Below are 17,548 nucleotides of genomic sequence, written 5' to 3' on the forward strand. Positions count from 1 at the left end.
ACCAGCTCTTGGTCCCCTTCTGTACTTACCATGTTTGGCTGGGGTTGATCTCCTCTTAAGGTAGCTTGTTCACCTGAGAAAAGAACAGGGTTGTGGTAATGAGATGCTGAAAGCAAGGAGAAAATTGCTGAGGCTGATACATAAGCCTCATGGTCATGGGGACCTGCCTTCCTTGCCACAGAGTTAGGAGTGAAAAGAGTTTGTTTCTTGGCTTTCTGGATACCCTAGCCCTGGGAGTGGGGCAGGACTGCGCTGCCTCACTGAGAGCACAACCCTGTGAGGAAGTGTATTATTATTAATACAGCATATATGAAGTCATAGCTATTGCTTATAAATCCCAGCCTAGCACCATTATGGATTATAATATACACATCTCTGCCTGTGCACATGTTTGTGTGCCATATACACCCCTGTATGTGGGTGGTATTAGTACCCATGAAGTGTGAAGTGAATCCCTAGAATTAGCCCCCTTCTTGAGTGGACACAGCAGGCCAGTTGCTGACCTCGCTAAAAGCTAAGTTGCTCAATGTTAGCCAAGTCCTCCAGAACCAGACCAAAATCAGAACCAGTTACTGGAGGTACTGTGGAATTTCTGGTTTATTTTTGCCACGGATAGATCCATAGTTATGTACCAGAACAGCCTCCTCCCTAAGGGAAGAAGTGTGTTGTGTTTGCCACTGAAAAAGGCCTTGCTTTTGTGCCACTATCCAGAACAGCAAACATTGGTTTTGCCTTGTCAGTTGTTGAAAGAGGGGAATAGTCACAGTGGATGCTTTTTGCCAGTGCAGTTTCAAATTGTCATTTCCAAAGACCCATATTGGTAACCGCCGGGAGCATGCCACTAGGAACAAAATAAGCCAGCTGACCTAGATCTGAATCAGCTGCAGTGACTGGTAGGTTACAGAACTAAAGCTGCACAGAAACATCTTTTCTTGGCTTCCTCCAAAATCTCGCTCTCTACCTTTTTATGGATATGCACCCTTGTTAGGAAGACATGGGTACTTCAGGGTATTTCTGGTAAGCACATCAGTGCGACCATAAAATCTTCCCAAATAATGCTAATATACTCTAACTGTATTGCACGATACAGTACCAAATAAACTTACTTTTTATGCAGTAATTTCTAGCAGCATTATTGGGCAATATTTTTTCCATAATTTAAACTTTGGTTTAGTTTGTTTATTGTTTTTAATTTAACAAGCATATTTCAAAGCAAACAAATGCTTTGGCTGAATTTGATTAATTAAGGTTTTAATGAAAAGATTTTTTAAAAACTTCTTTTTGGATTCTAGATATAAAAATTTTCATTACCTGATGTAGAAATCACATACACTTTTATCAGAAATAAAAATAGCCATTTTGTTAGGTGTTGCAGTAAGTATTTCACTGGGGAGGGATGGGGAGAGAGGAAGGTCAGATTTCATTAGAAGTCCATGTGGAAAATTTTGTTGCAAAACCTGGAACTTTCTCAGCAGTAATTTTTCGTCATTCAGCCATGTCTTAAACCCCAACTGTGTGGGTAGCTGTGGACTCAAAGCGGGGTTGTGTGTTGCCTGAGTATCCCAGTATACTTTGAGCACTGTGGGAGACTGATGCTGTCCAGGTGCCAGGTAAATGTGGCTGTGCTGGAATGACAGCAGAAGTTGTCTTGCTCTGGTGGCCAAGACTATGTGATGGTCCTTCCCATCCAGCTTCTGAGACGCCAGCATTCAGGTTGAACTTCTCTTTTAAAAGCATTCCTACCCTCTGCTCACGCCATGTGTCTGTGGGCAGAGGCTATGCCTGGCATTAGCACGTCTACAAGTGAAGAAAATTAAATGAAAAACAGCTTATCACCACTTTTCAATAAAAAGTAAAATTTTGGGCTCCTCTTCCCCCTTGGAACAATTCTGTGAAAGATATGACTGGAAAAATTATATTTAGCATGGAAAAAGCTTCCACCAAGAACAGCGTTGAGGAAATTGGGCTCAGTTTCACAATCTGACTGATTAGCTTTTGAAAATGTTGTACTAAGCCCATAAAATATGCTCATAAAGTGTTCAGGCAAGGAAGGATTTTTCTGAGCATATACATTTGGCGACATTAGCTATACAGTGAAACAGAACACCACAAAATATCCAGTGGCTAACTGCATAGCAAACCAAATACCTTGTTTCTTGGGATATATGTACAATAAGGCATCGTCTTTGATATTTAAAAAAAATGCATGCAATATAACTGCTGGTTAATATTATTATTACCATACATTCCTTAGAGGGAAGGAATCTTATTGCATATAAAGTCTGAAACAATAAAGGCATATTTAGTCATAATAACATGAATATACCATATAAGAAGGAAAAGCCTGCTGTGTACTGCACATACATACCTGAGGCTGAGGAAAACACAATACTGTGTTTGAGAGAGAAGACCGGTAGCCACGAAACTAAACACTCCATTGTACCAGAAATGCATGTCGCTTCAGGAGATCTGATCAAGTCTAATCCGGGCATTTTAGGACTTGTGAGCTTAACCCAACTTGAATTTTCCTGGTTTTTTTTTCTGGATTAGTTTTAGTATATTACTCAACAAATGGGAATGCATTGATCTGTCTTTTTAGGGAGATAATTTGTCTGATGTTGGCTGAATTGTGTGACTGGATTAAACTTACATAATGTGTCTTTCAGAGGGTGACTAATTGAAATCTGCTGCAAACCGTGGATGACTTTAAAATCAATTCTGTGGAGTATTCATAATAAGACTTACTGACTGTGGGATTAGTATCAGAAGATACGCATACATTATCCAGCTAACACTGAGAGCAAATAGTGCTTTAAGAAAACAGTTGTTTCTTCTGCACCCTGAAGGATGACCCCAGGGGCAAGTAAGGAAAGTGGAGTCGCAGTAGGACCTAGGCTGAACCACTCTTATGGTTGAGGTTTTAGAACAAATGAGAACATTTGAAATAGCAGGTTACCCTTTTTCTTTATTTATTTTTTTCCCCCCCTTTAGTCCATATGTACAATGTAGAGCCACTAAACAGACGTCTTGGTTTAAACATTGTCATGTGGCTGGGTTTAGTTCTTTAGTGCTTAAGTCACTAAAACATACAGGACTGAGAGGCTGCTCTGGTTGCGTGCTCTGCTGAGAGCTTGCTCGGCTATTACTTCCAGTCATTCCATTTTCAGTTCACCTCGATCCCGTGAAATCACAATCTCAAATTAAATTTAAAAAAGACAGTCCTGCAGTTTCCTTCCTCCTGGAGTCTGCACAGCTTATTGCTCCCTGCACATGCAATGATTGCAAATGCCTGTCACAAACAATTAATAAGTAATATCAAGATTTAGGAAAGTAGAAGGGATGAGTCTTTCCTCCCCAGATTTCTCTTTTTCACCCAGTATGTAACAGACAGTATCTAGTAATTGTCCCTGTTAAGGTAGACTTCAGACAGAGCAAGTTACAAAGGTAACTGTTGGAAAATGAAATGGCTGTGGAGAGAAGACTTTGCTAGGAGGTGGTAGTGCAGGAGCCATTAGTGGAGAGTAGGCGTTGAATCAAGAGCCAGGCAAAGATGTAAGAAAAAGAGCAGGAACTGCATGCTTGCAGGCTGGGAATAGAGAGACAGCATAGAGCACGTGGAGCTGGAGAGAGCAGATTCCTGCAGGATTGAGGTGAACCTCCAGGTCCATGACTTCATTTGTTTGCTCAGGGATGGTGACTCATCTGTGCAATGACTAGGGCTACCTAGCTACAGTGGCTTGCTCTCTCTTACTTTATTATCTCACGTACTGGTTAAGCTAAAGATACGGACCTGCCTAATGACCCAAACTGTGGTCAGGAAGATGTGTACAACATAGATTTCATTCTTCATTTTGGTTTCCAAAGAGTGAGTGGGCTGTGTTAAGAAGAGTACTAGCTTCCAATGCCAAACTCCCAGAGTTAGGCAATGGCAGAAGAATGAGGGTATGCATTACAGAACTTTGTCAACTGCCTGACATCAGTTGTATGACTTCATTACAACACTACTTTATGTTGGGGAAATATATGTAGGAAATAGATAAACATATATTTTTCATAATTTTTCAGTTGCTAGCTTTATGGTTTTAACTTTCAGTCTGTTTCTGGTGTGCAGAACTCCAGTGCATATAGCACGTGTGAAGGGCTGTAAGCGTAGGTGAGCCCAGTATTCCTATATTTGTAAACAGCAGAAAACATTTTCCACAGAACAGTAGGAAGCTGATTTATGTAAAACCAATAAGCAGTCTGAGTTAGATTACTGTAACACAAAGTAACATTAGATTTAAAATTCATAATCTTATAACTACTTTCCAGATTATAAAGCATTCCAAAATTACAGCCATGAGATAGGACCTTTCCCTGTTGGGTAGTTTTGTTTACCTTTTTATTGACATTCTAAAGATTTAATTTTCCAGGATCCAGAGATCGGTTTCTACTAATGTGACTCTAAAGTGCCATTGAAAATAAATCATTTCGTCAGAATTAGGAAGAAGAAAGCTGACAATTAAGGAATGTCAAAAAATGAGTACATGCTTTACCAACAACTGAAATGAAAATTCAGAATGCTTTATCTTGCTTCTTAAGTGGAATTACACAAAACAATAATGGTTGATTCTGATAGTAAATGTACTCTTGAAAGTCTCTGGGTTACTTATTTCTAATAAATTTGATTTTCAAAGAGTTTATTTACTAATATGAAGCTTTGGTGATTAATTTTTCCCTTTTAAAATATAAGAGGAATTTGGGTTTCCAAGGAAGCATGCAACACTTCCAGAACTCCACAGTTTGCTTCCTGAGCCTGTTGTCACACTGTTTTAAGAGAATGACTCTTGTGTGTTACGTTTAGGTCCACCTTGTTCCGTGAGGACTTTTACGTGATGTAGTTCTTGGGAGTGAAAGTATGAAGTGGCTTTAGCTAGAAAGGAGAGAATGAGCTCAAAAGCCTGTCTGTTTCCCCCTCCCGAGTCCCTACTATTCTTACACCTCACATAAATAAGGTGGTCAGTTTTTGTCATCTCTTACTCCTCACCTCAATTTTTTATCTCCTCTTGCCATGGAGTGTTACACTTAAAAGGATGTGCAAAAAAATGCCAGAGGAGCATTTATTCACCTACAATAGAAATGAGCATTTAAAAGCAAGACAGGCAGGTTAAGGTAGCCATTGGAAAAGTATTTCTCAATAGGATGGATCAACCAGCCTTCTGTTGGTATTGAAACTGGGAACTGAGCCAGGTGTTCCTAAGGCCCCCGTATGAGCCACTAATGCCCAACAGCTTCATCCTGTATAATCTACATCCAGTGTTTCGATTATTAGCTATTAACTTGCACTGCAGATTAGTGGTGGTGAAGCACATATGTTGATCCTTAATCTCAGCAACCTGACCCTGTGCTGAAACCCAGCAGATTTTTAAAGCCTGTAGAGAAGGTACTGGTGGCCATGCAAGGGAATGGAGGAGGGGCTCACCATGAGTGTTACAGTCAGCTGCATTGGCAGGATTGAGCTAAACAGTAATGCTGTGATCCAGCTGCAAAATACATACCAATTCCACCCAGAATCCTGTGACAAACTCTGCTTGTCTTTGGTTGTTACTGACTCATGAGAGATAAAAATACCTTTGCTGCAGAAGGGAGAGCGGTTGTGGTGCTGCAGTGTGTAGCAGCAGAAGGCAGGCTGCACTTGGGTAGGGCAGGCTGTGCACAGGGAAGGACCTTCTCACCCCCTAAACGTCAGGATGGCAGACAGCCCCACGGTGTAAATCACAGCTGCAGTAAGATCAAAGGTCCATTTTTGCTCTGTCTGACAAAGACCGTTCACAAATGCTTGGAGAGCACTAGGAGAAAACGGGTGGGAGGCAAGCGGCCATCGTGGTGTCCCCTCACAGCTGTCAGAATGGGAGTGAAAAGCCGTGGAGCTGGGCGGCCCCATTGACCAGCTCTGGGTGGGTACGGCATGGACTGTCCTAGTCCTCTGGGCCCCTGTGGTACTTTGGCTCTGTGAGGAGTTCAAGGCTTTAATGGCTGCGTGAAACATTGTTTCCTTTGGTTCGCATGAGGGCTGGTGAGGACCAGACTGTCCCGTGTACATTTCATCATCAATTACATCCAATGTGAGAATATGTGTCATTCACCTCCTGCTGGTGTTTGTTAATTCATACAGAGGGGCACCACAGCAATCGGGGGCAAGGCCTTTGGTGGAAGGGGTGGTGCAATGAACTTTGGGTGGTGGCACTTGCGTTCACATCCTTACTAGAAGAGCCTGTTACATGATGTGAGTTTGACAAGCCTCTTTTTATACAGAAAGCATTGAAAGATGTCATTTAAAGGGACGAGTGGTGAACATCCACACAGAGCTGCTGCCAGCCCTACTTCCTAGTGCCCAACCTCTGTCAGACCGGCGGAGGCCGGGGACAGCCGCCTCCTGCCGCGTCACCCGCGGCTGCTGTCACTGTACATCCGAGAATGCCCTGACGGCCGCGCTCCGCAGGGGCGCAGCGATGCCTTTTGCGCCGGTACCGGCCGCTCGCTGCTGCCGGGGCGGGACAGGGAGCGGGGAGGGGCGGAGCCGCGCTCCCGCCTCTCCGGGGCTCCATTGGCTGCACGGCAGGCGGGGGGGCGGTGCCGCGCCGTGTCGCTCCGCGCGGAGCCGCGCTCCCACCCTCCCGGTAACGGGCAGCGGGGCGGGAGGAGGGCGCGGAGGTCTCCCTCGATGGAGGGAGAGGCCGAGCTCTGCGCACCCCTCCCGCCGCTGCCTGTCGCTGCCGCACGCACCGCCCCCCCCCGCCGGCAGTCCTGCGCTACGGTCGGCGGGGATCCCGCTTCGCGTCGCGTCGCCCCATTAAGCCGCGCCGTGAAGCAGTGCCCGCGCACGGCCGCGCCACCCGTCCCCGCAGGTTGGGTGCCCGTCATGGTGCTGCCCGGTGTTTGAGCGCCAGACCGGCAGACACACGCACGCAGCGGTCCGGGGGGCTGTGCCTCCTTCAGCCACCCCACCATGCCATCCAGGGAATCCTGGCCCGGGCACAAAGCGAGCCGGTCCGCGGTGCACAGAGCCAAGCAGGAGAGCCGCCAGCAAGACTTCCTGCTCGCAGCCCTGGGGATGAAACTGGGTGCTCAGAAGTCGCCCGTGACAATCTGGCAACCTCTTAAACTCTTTGCTTATTCACAGTTGACGTCGCTTGTCAGAAGAGCAACTCTGAAAGAAAATGAACATATTCCAAAATACGAGAAGATTCATAACTTCAAGGTAAGCAATTACTCGTTTCTTTATACAGCACAGGGGCCATAGATTTTGTTTTATAATGGGCATGGTATTGCAAGGAAATAAAATGTATGAAGACGATGACTTTCTGGGAACTTACGTGCTTCAATTAAATCTCATTGCTGGTTAAATCAATTAAACGTATTTCAGACATAGCAGAAGAAGAACGAGGATTTTGTTGTCAACTGCTTGTGTGCATGCATTTCTTTAAATAGTATTTGTCATAGCTAGGTTATCTGTTTTATTTAGAATTGTTTTATATCAAGAGATGTTAAAGGTGAGAAAAAGTGGCAAAGTTTTCTTCCCATTCAAATGAACATAGTTCAGTTTTACTTATGATAATATGATGCCGCATAGATCTGCAGTTAGAGGATTAAACCCATCTCGTCTCAGTTTTTCGCAGATAAATAGCTTTGGAGGTAAGATGCGTGTTCTCTTGCATCTGGATTGAGCAGATGGTCGGCATTTCCCTTCATTTCTGGCTTTTCTCTGGTGTTAATGAATTGAGTGTGTTGAAAGCAGCCAGGCTTGTACCACGGGGCTGTTGGAGCTGCTGGCATTAGCAGCTACCCTGTGTTTTCATACAATTTACTTAGTCTTCCATGTAGCTTCTAATTATTGTTTCAATTATTTTAAATAAATGATGCTCTTTGATAAGAGAGGCACATGTCAACACAACATATGCATGTTTTGTGTCTCTATCTGTAATAAATGTCTGGTAAGGATTTGGTAGTTTAACCTTTTAGCGGTCAAATGCGTAATAGGCAGCATTTATTTATAAGTGAATTGGTGTTATCCTGAATTCCTACAGATGATGGTACAAACTTCATATATAATACCTGAAGCCTAGATTCTATCTTTGATGTATTGAGTTTTTTTCCTCCGTGTAGCTTTTGCTTTTATTTATTTTAGGAGAAGGGAAAATCATTAATATAATACAGGCATCTGATGATATAAGCATGGAATCATAGAACAGTTTGGGTTGGAAGGGACCTTCAAAGGTCATTTAGTCCAACCCCCTGCAATGAGCAGGGACATCTTCAACTACATCAGAACCACATCCAGCCTAGCCTTGAATGTCTCCAGGGATGCTGCATCTACCACCTCTCTGGGCAACTGTTAATTGTTAACTGTTAATCTGCAACCCCTTTGGGCATCTGTTAATTGTCTCTTATTTTCAGGTTTGGTTTCCATCACACACATGTGCATGTGTGAATGTACACATGTGTGCACACATGTATATTTACGTATCATCCATAAGATTTTATTTAAACCACCTTCTCGCTTTTGAGTTCAAATAATCACTAAAATTGGAGACTAATGATCAGGATGTTTTGGTTGACTTGTTCTTCATGAAAGTATGAATTTGAAAACCATGTACAAAGTGTTGTATTAAAAAGTGTTTAATATGAACGCTTGGCATAAAATAACCCTGTTGTTGGTTAACTGCAGAGCATTTTTTCACAGGCTCCTGAGATGTCCTGGAGATCTGAAATGTCTTGCAAATTTCATTTGTTCCTTAGAGTTTGAAGATAATTCTTGCAGATGCCAGCAAATAGTGATTTTCCATGTATAGCGCCTCTGTAGGATAATATGCATTTAATTCTGCGCACATCTGCGTTCTATAGTTGCTTTCCTTTAACAGCCTGAAACACATCTGTTTAGAAAATAATCCGATAATCTGATTTTCATTTGTTTGGGCTGGTTTATTTTTTTTTTCCTTCCAGAAACTGAATCTGGAAAGTTTGGAAGCTGTGAGTTCTCCAGTCTTTTTTTGAAAACAAACAGTGTGTCTGATCCAAGCTCATAGTTACAGCACAAACTTTCCACACGCATTATTTTCCTTATAATGGTTGTACTGTAGTTCCTTTATACGTACAGTTGCCAGGAAAAGATACCTTGAGAAGTAACTCTTTCTGAAATGGAGTCACCTAACACAGGTAATTTTTGCTGTAAAAAGAAGTAGGAGGGAATGAACCCCTTACCCCTTAAAGGATATGCAGCAGCCGGCCTGCCCACTGAAGGAATGCTGCTGGTGTTCATGAGCTCTAAATGTGGCCACTGCCCCATTTGTAAAAAAATAACCAGAAAACCTTTGTAATTGTTGTGTTATGGATCTGAAACAAATGGCCATTGTTAGCTCATGTGCTTCTCTCCTTTATCATTCCTTGCATCTGTCAAATTTTTCTTCTTACAAGTATAGACGTCATCAGTTAAAATGTCTGCAGAAGTCTCCTAGGTTGCCTGCCAAGCAGCATATGTGCCACCCATGTGGAAAGGGAGGAAATGTCAGGCCCAGAGTCTTGAACCTAGACTTTTTAAACAAAACAAGAAAATGCAGCCCAGAAGTGAAATAAACTTGTACAGTTCAGCTAACCAACAGTGACTGCTGTCCCCAGAGGCTCCACCAGCAAAAAGGAGGGCGCACACCGCTTTGTACCTCTGCGGCTAAATCTTCTCTTCGTTATACAGGCACGAGGCAACAAACAGGGACTCTAACCATTTCCCAGCTGCTGCTTTGATAATCACATCACTAGTCGCAGAATTCTTTTTATACTGGAAATGCTGTATCTTCCCAGCAGTGGGAGGAGAAATGGAGAATTGTTAATGCACAACAGCTAGCACTGTTGTCTTGGAGAAGGGAAGGCGACAGCAGCAGCTGCTCCGGAGGTGGGCTGCGGGTAGCAAATACCCAAGAGACTTGGCCACAGGTTAGGAGACCTCAGTTCTCCCCCTGCACCTCCTGTCCCTCTGGAGCGGGTATGGGGGACACAGGTGGAGTTTGAGCCCTCAGGCTCTGTTGCCTCCGGCAACAGACAAGGTCGAGATCAGGTAGAGGAGCAGGGTGGCAGAGGAGCAGTGCAGTGCAGGTCCTCAAAGGAGTGCAGATGCCTAGGGAAGGGGTGAACATGAAAGCTGCTTTTACTCTTAATTTGTCAAGAGGTCTCCTGAATAAATCTATGTGTTGCTTCGAGGGTTGTTTGGAAGAAGAATATAAAGGCAGTTCTAGGAATGTTGAAATGGATAGGGGTTTGAAAGGTTTTAATCTTGTTTAAATCTGCTGGAATGAGTTATCGCCTGCCAGTGTGACAGAGAGCTCTGCGGGCAGCACTGGCCAGTAATGATCTCCAGCAATGTGGTATTCTCCTGACTGGGGAGGTCTGGACTCCCATGAGCACATCTCAAATGCAAATACAGAGTGGCTGAATTCTCTTAAATTAATCTCCATAAGCAAAGAAAGGGATGATGATTTACAAATGTCAGATCTGACTGAGTTTTTAATCTCTGTTCCTCAGGAGGAGAGCTAATTATTAAAAAAGTTTTTAAAGCATATTTGGGCTTTTTTTTTTAAATTTATAAAAAGTTTTCAATTAGTATTTCTGTATTCTCCTCTCTAAATCAAATAGAAAAGATTAATTTTCAGTTCAAATAGCTATACGACATCTACATTGTTTGACACAGCATTTTACTTAGCTCTAATTGAATAACAGGATTTAAAGGTGAGCTAGGACTGTGAGTGTGACTTGATTGGGTCTGTCTGTTTGCATATTTGATTTCTTTTCCTTGTCCTGTGTATACTCTGCTTTTCTGAAACCCAGAACCCTGCATGAGATATCTTGTAAAAGGAATCATCAAACCACATCAAGACAGTCACTTCATCCTAAAGATTTCATCCCCACTTTCTTTCCCGAAAGGTTTTTCCTCTCTTTCGTTTTCTTACCCATTATGGGAGATAAATCTCCCCACACACTCTAGTATACATGTATCTCTATGAGCATGTGTGTGTGGTAATTATCGAGTTTGTTCATCCACCCAGTGTGGATAAGCAATAACATCTTCTGTTTGGAAGCTCTGAGAGATCTGTGGGGTTCTCATGAAGTGCGTTCTGACAAGGAGCATAGCTGAAGCCAGTGGTGTTATTTTCTTACAAAAAGAAGGTTTAAGATAGGGTAAAGTTCTGTGACATATCATAGAAGTGGACAGAGTAGATTTGCACGTAATCATTCCCATAAATTTACTCTACAGCTGGACCCTACCAATAAGAGTGCTTTTTCTGTCTCTTGTAGATCTTGTATTTGCTTATCTTGTCCCCAGAAAATGTATCAACTGTGATAGCTTGTAAATTAAAATAGAATTTCTTACCTAGCTGGTACCTGACCCAGTCAATAATTTTAAGGGGAGGAAAGCAGCTGTGTACCTCCTGGACAGGCAGGGGAAGGAGGAGCTTCAGGCAACAGCAGAAACATCAAATTTTGAGGGGAAAAGGAGCCTCTGGCAAGGTGCCATATGGATCGAAGCAGTCCGTGTTGGTTATTGAGAGGAGCTCTAGGTTGGGATGTGTGAAGTAGGCTTTATGCTAAAGGACTTACAAGGCAGGGGAATCAGAGTTGCATTTAAGATTATCTTATCTCTCTTCAGCAAGGCAGTATTTATTAGGGTACTGACCATGCAGAGTTCCCCTTGCTCAGTCCTCTGGACTTTCCTTCTCTCCATCTCCCTGCTACATCCCATAGGTTATTGCTGTTTAAAAAAGAAAGGATCCACCTAATGTACCTTCTGCCCTGAGTCCATCCCTCACTGACACGGGACATCTACACCTCCTCCCCACCTGGTGCTGTGTTTTGGACTTGGGTACTGACCTCACTCCTTTGCCTGCCACTAAATTGAGATTAACTGCAAGAAATCTGGGTGGTGAAAAGTTGTTAGTCTGTGCAGTAACCTCCCTGTCACTCGGCAAATTTAGAATAAACCTGGACAAAACACCTTAAAGGTCTTCACTCCCCTCCAGCTCTTGTGACTCACGGGCCCTGGGGAATTTTTAGCTCCCTTGGCTGGCTATTGGTATTCCTTCAGACACCTCTGGCTCCTGATGACTTAAGCTGGCAGAGCACTCTGCAGGTGTTTCATAACTGCTGATAGTCCAAGGTGTAAAACCACTCTTCTGACTAGATTAGTGCTGTGGTGCTTCACTGAAGCAAGAAGGTGTCTGTGCCTGTCAGAGCTGGATTGAAATCTGTGTTTCCATGCATCATTTTCCCCTAGAATATTGTCTCATTTCTCTCTTGCTCTTCACAGAGTAGATATGTCTTCAGAAAGCTATTTTTTGCTATCTTCCTGTGCAGTATTTGGTATTGTCACGCTGTTTCTTAGTCACTATCTTACTAATGCCTGAGATGGCAGTCAGTTAACTGTGATGAATAGCAGTTGCAAAGCTGCTTGGTGAATTGGTGGACATTCAGAACATAATTCCCTTTCAAGCCAACACTTCTTCCAGAGAGGAGAGATGTTTTTCCATGTTTTTTTAGGCCAAGACAGCAGAGATGCAGATGACTTTTGTTTGCTGACATTCTTCACCTCCCTCCTCAACTGAAGCAACATCCTGGCTTTCTCTTTGAGAGTGACCCATTTGAAAGGCCAAATAGGGAGTTCCAGAGCAGAGACAAAATGCTCTTCCAGAGGTAAATGGGAGTAAAATATAACCTTAAATGTGCACAAAGAGGGAAGGCTCCCATTAGGACCAGTCTCTACTGGAAAGGTGTTGTCAATGTAGACCAACTCAAGCATTGTACTAATGGAGAGACTAACCTGGCCCTGATTTTACTAGTGTAATTGCATATGTGCTAGGTGCTTTGCTAGTGTAAAAAATCATAGCAAATTACTTCCGTGATAGGTGTTATTATTCTAACAAAAGCAGCTAAGCAAAGCTGCACCTGAGCACTGGGAAATGGGAACATGAAAAGTGCAAAGGAAATGCTGCAAAAAGTCCAGAAAATATAGCAAACTCCTATATTAAACAGCCCCGGTTTTCTGTGACTTGTGACATGAACTCATTTCTATTTCTGATCTTCTGCAAACTGGGGCAGATGCTGATTTGGGGTAGATTGGTCTCGCTCTGCTGAAAAGAGGATGGTGGCTTTTTTTGTAAGGTATGGACCTGGCACTGAACATATTTTCAAACATCTTTACATGAGGAGTGAGTCACTGTGCTCAAATGAATAATCAGAAAGAGAGCTGGGTGCCCCTAGCATAGTCCCTGGGGAGAGTGCACATTGTTGCAGATAAGAAAACCTTGGGAAATTTGATGTTTCTTTTAGATTCCTAGTACTTGAGGGGAAAAAGGGGTTCAAAGGTAGGGAAAATATCTAGAGAGCAAAACTGGAGCAGAACTTCTGAGAACTTCACCAGCTCTTATGTTGTGGTTTCTGAAACTCTTAGCATATTATAAGGCAGTTCAAGCCAGGGAAGCTTTTAGGCATTGATGGATATTAGTTCCCTAAGGAATTTATTTAATGTTACTTTTACTTTTTACTTTTTTTTTTTCCCCCTTGAAAAGCCAGGGCTTTTCCAAAGCAGATTTCAAATAGCACAATATTATTTAACTCTGTCTGGTTTCTTAGTGCTAGCCCCTGAATTCAAGCTTTGCCTCTGTTACAAAAAAAAAAAAAATTAAAAAAAAGGCATTTTTTTCTAAATCCTTAATTTGTTTAAGCTGTAATTCCTTCTTACCACACCAGCAGTCCCTAGATGTGCACCTTGCGAGTCTTCCATGTGCACACTCCTAAGAACAGGCCAGGTCATTTCTGTGGTGAAGCTAGGAAGTGCTCTGCCGGGGAGGACTGAGACTTCGCCTCAAGAAGCATGTAGCACATGTTGTGCTCTCTCATCAACAGCTCTTCCTCCAAATTAGCCTTGGCATCACTGCAAAAGCATTTCTTTGGGACCCTCTTAAGGGTTTATCCTATTTCCATCATTACATGTATGGTGTCTGTATAGAGAGATTTTTAATTCTAGGGGGTTTGTTCAATTTTCACCTCTAGTTTCAGAATTTTTTGTATGGACATAGGTATCAAGTAACTTGGGCCTGGTATAAAATGGACAATGTTCCAGATATTAATTTAAAGAAAATCTGCTATTCCATCCTGAAAGAAAGGTGGCTATTTTATTCAATTTACGGGCAAAAAAAAAGCCAACAACATGCTATTCTGCGGGTTTTTGCTTTGGCTCTCATAGAGCATGACCTAACTGCAGTTTCCAGTTGTTCCTATCTCTGCTGACATGATCACTGCAAACCAGAAAGTAAACAAGACACGGCAGTGCTTCTGGCTCCAAGTGGGTGAGGACCTGTAGGGAGGTTTGCCTGGTCATTATTCATGCCAGCATACCCACTGGCAATAACAATGCTATTTATACTCTGTGCTCTGAACAAGGACTGTTCAGCCAGCATCTCTCCTCTCAGGAGCTGCTGGAATAAGTCCTCGGGGTGATCCCAGGCTGGCTCCCCAGGACTAACATCCCAGCTGGTCTAGGCAAAGTCAGCTCTAGTTTTGGAGAAGGTATGTTCTAATGGTCTCAGTTACTTTAATTTCTGTTACACCTTCGCGTGAAAGCAATTATCTTGCAGATAGGGCTCTGCTGTGTGGGTTGTCATGGCAGTGTCTTTGATTCTCAGATTAGTCATCAGCAGCAATATTTGCCTCACAGAAGGAGTATCATGTGCTGGAATATTGGGAGTGCTTGAGACCCTTGTTTTAGAGGCACTATGTAATCATCGTATTATATCCAAGGATTAAATTGAAGGATTGCCCAAACTGATAGTTGAGTTGGTTGACTCTGACTGATAATCTCTTCTGTACCTTCCACATCCAGCTGCTGTCTGCCTGGACCAAGGATGGATGAAAAGGACATGCTTACTGGGTGCCAGCATGGGTACACTCGGTGCCTGATAAAATCAACTGTGACAGGGAAGACAGACATTAATAATACAGCCTGAGTTCATCATTTTAATTGAGATTTACGATGTCTCCCATGTCCAGACTAGAGTCCTAACTGGCAGGATTCAGCTGATGCAATTGCGCATGAGCTAGGACCACTGAGCTGACAGCCTTCATCAGCAGTGTCCCATCATCCTTGGGAATTTGTTTGAAAGACCATGTTGCCAGCAGGACTGTACCTTTGGAACATCATGCAGTACAAATGCTGGAGCTGTGCCATTTATTCATTTATTATCAATTTATTTGTTGGTCTCCTCTCCAAGCACCAACAGGGCTTCTAGCTAGAGAGAGTAAATCAGCAGTGTTTCCTCCCATCCTTTTTCAAGTTGGTGTATTTCATCCCATCATAGATGCTAATGTCTGGATTTTCCGAAACCTGTTATCCAAAAGTCCAGCGTGTAGGGCCATGGAAGAGGAGCTGTGTACAGAGCAGGGTCTTGATGGAGCAGGCATTTAGAGAGACCATGGGAGCAGCGTCTCAACAAAGGAAGGCTTTTTTATATAGTGTTCCATGTTGATTTTGCATAACCATCATTTGGCAGATCCAGCCCTGCTTTCTTCCCAGCAGTGGCTTTGCAAATGCTCTGCCAATCCATCGTGTTCTCTCATATCACATTTGCACAGCACTTTCCTGATACTTCCTCATTCTCCTCCTCCCTGCCTTGACAAGTGATATAATGTAAGTCTCCCAGCTACGAATACTAATTATCTGCTGGCTCATTCTTGGATTTCAGATAGGAATCAAGGCTGGCTGAACAACTGCCTAGGAAAACCCAAAAATGTAAAAAATAAGTGGAGTTATGAGATACACGGGTAACTAACTTCAGCAGTGACCTTTATAGAGTCTGAGAAGTAATGCTGAGAGATCTGTTTGGGGAGTCTGCAGCTTGTAGTATAATCTGTTGTCAAGAGTCACTGGATTGTTTTTTTTTATTTGGTCATCCTAAAACTAACTTTCTTTTTGTAAGAAGTATTTTCATTAAATGCAAAATAAAAATAAAATTCTAAACACTTACAGTTATTGATCACAGGAGCTAAGCTATTTTTCCCTGTGTATAAGAGAATGTCTTTCAAGCCTAAGCAAAAAACTGTCCTCCTACGTAAGATCATAGTAGTTAAATGTTTATTATACCTTGCCGATGTTGCAGTAGAGTTCAGAATAGAAATGCCTAGGTGTAAGCCCAATGTGAGGCTCACCTCTTACTTTAGACTTGCAGGACAGCTTAGTAATAGGATTTTGTCTGGTTTTGAAGCAGGTGTTTTCCTTCAGAATTATCTGGATTTTTCTTTCAAATTGAGTATTTCCCCTGGAACTTTACAAATTCAGATTAAAATCACTTTATCTTGCTCTCCTGCTCACCCGTTTTCCACATTCTTAAAAAATCACTCACAGTTGAAGCCTAATGGAAAGAAAGAGAGAAAAAGATTTTTGGGGCAGGAGGGAGAATGGAAGGGTAGGGAGATATAAACCCACAGTTGGCAATCCTGCTCTCACGTTTTATAAGACAATAAAATCTGCATATGGCAGATGCTCCTTTTATAAAGGGAGGGAAACCCCTTGTAATGTAAGTCAGGCTCTCTGGGACTCTGCTGGGTGAGTTTTTGGAAGTTTTTCTGGAAAGCATATTTTAGTTTCGAAAACAAGAAAGTCGCTTGGCAGGTTTTTTGAATGGGGAATTAAATATAAAAATCCGAATGCTATATTAAACAGTGTCATGTAATAAATTCAGTATTGTTTGCAGGTGCTGGCTCTTGAACTAGCAAAGGGATGCAAACGTGTTTCTTTTCAGCATGCTGCCAGGCCCTACTCTGCAGGATGAAACAGTATTAGAGGTTGTTCTGACCTCAGAAGACCAATTTTTTACCATTTTCTGGCATCACTTGCTGCGTGTGATTTGATTTCCAGAGGTGGTGTGTATTCAGACCAGCGCAGGGTCAGACATCCAGTTCTGCTCCATGGTAGGGGGAAGATTAACACTCCAGCGCCACTGAGCTCTGGGAAAAGACAGCACCACTTAGAAACCCCAAAAGAGGCTTCAGAGCTGATCCTGCAGGGCTGTGTACACCAGGGATGGGAGCACATTATGGCCTCTGGGCCTCCTCATTAATACTGCCAGAGAACCTCCCCACTGCATGTCAGATAAAGGACGAAGCAAAGTAGAACATTGTGGAACATAGAAAAACCTACCCTCACCTTTTAATCTGTTTTGAGTTTGCAATCACAATAATGGATAAGAAAGGGTGATTTGGATGGGGCAGTGTAAAGCTGAGCAGGCTCTGGATAAGTCTTGTAACAGATAAGTTAATTTCTTAACTGATCATATGGAAGGGCATTTCAGTATTTGAATGCATGGGATGGGAGAACAGTGCTAATGATGGTGAGAAAGTGATCTGGAAGGGCAAAGTCAACCTTGGTCTTCTGAAGGGTAACCAATACACGCAGTGTTGATAGGGAAGAGGAAATTCTGTTTTATCCATGTAATTTTCAAGCTGATGGTGAGTCGTGTAAACTTCACTGATG

General features: G+C 42.8%; 1 protein-coding gene across 2 annotated transcripts in view; it reads left to right on the forward strand.

The window, feature by feature from the left end:
* CHN1 (chimerin 1) overlaps positions 1-17,548 on the forward strand; it is a 102,948-nt gene that overhangs the window by 63,245 nt on the left and 22,155 nt on the right. Inside the window, exon 8 of one of the 2 annotated variants that reach the window (XM_062615866.1) lies at positions 7,163-7,240. The exons of the other annotated variant lie outside the window; for it this stretch is intronic. Coding sequence (XP_062471850.1) covers positions 7,163-7,240 — 78 coding nt within the window. The remainder of the gene's footprint in view (positions 1-7,162; positions 7,241-17,548) is intronic. 2 annotated transcript variants of the gene reach the window in all.

The sequence above is a fragment of the Pezoporus occidentalis genome, unplaced genomic scaffold (assembly GCF_034315485.1).
Source record: "Pezoporus occidentalis ecotype Australia unplaced genomic scaffold, CSIRO_AGI_Poc_V1 ctg184, whole genome shotgun sequence".
In the NCBI taxonomy this organism is placed as follows: domain Eukaryota; kingdom Metazoa; phylum Chordata; class Aves; order Psittaciformes; family Psittacidae; genus Pezoporus; species Pezoporus occidentalis.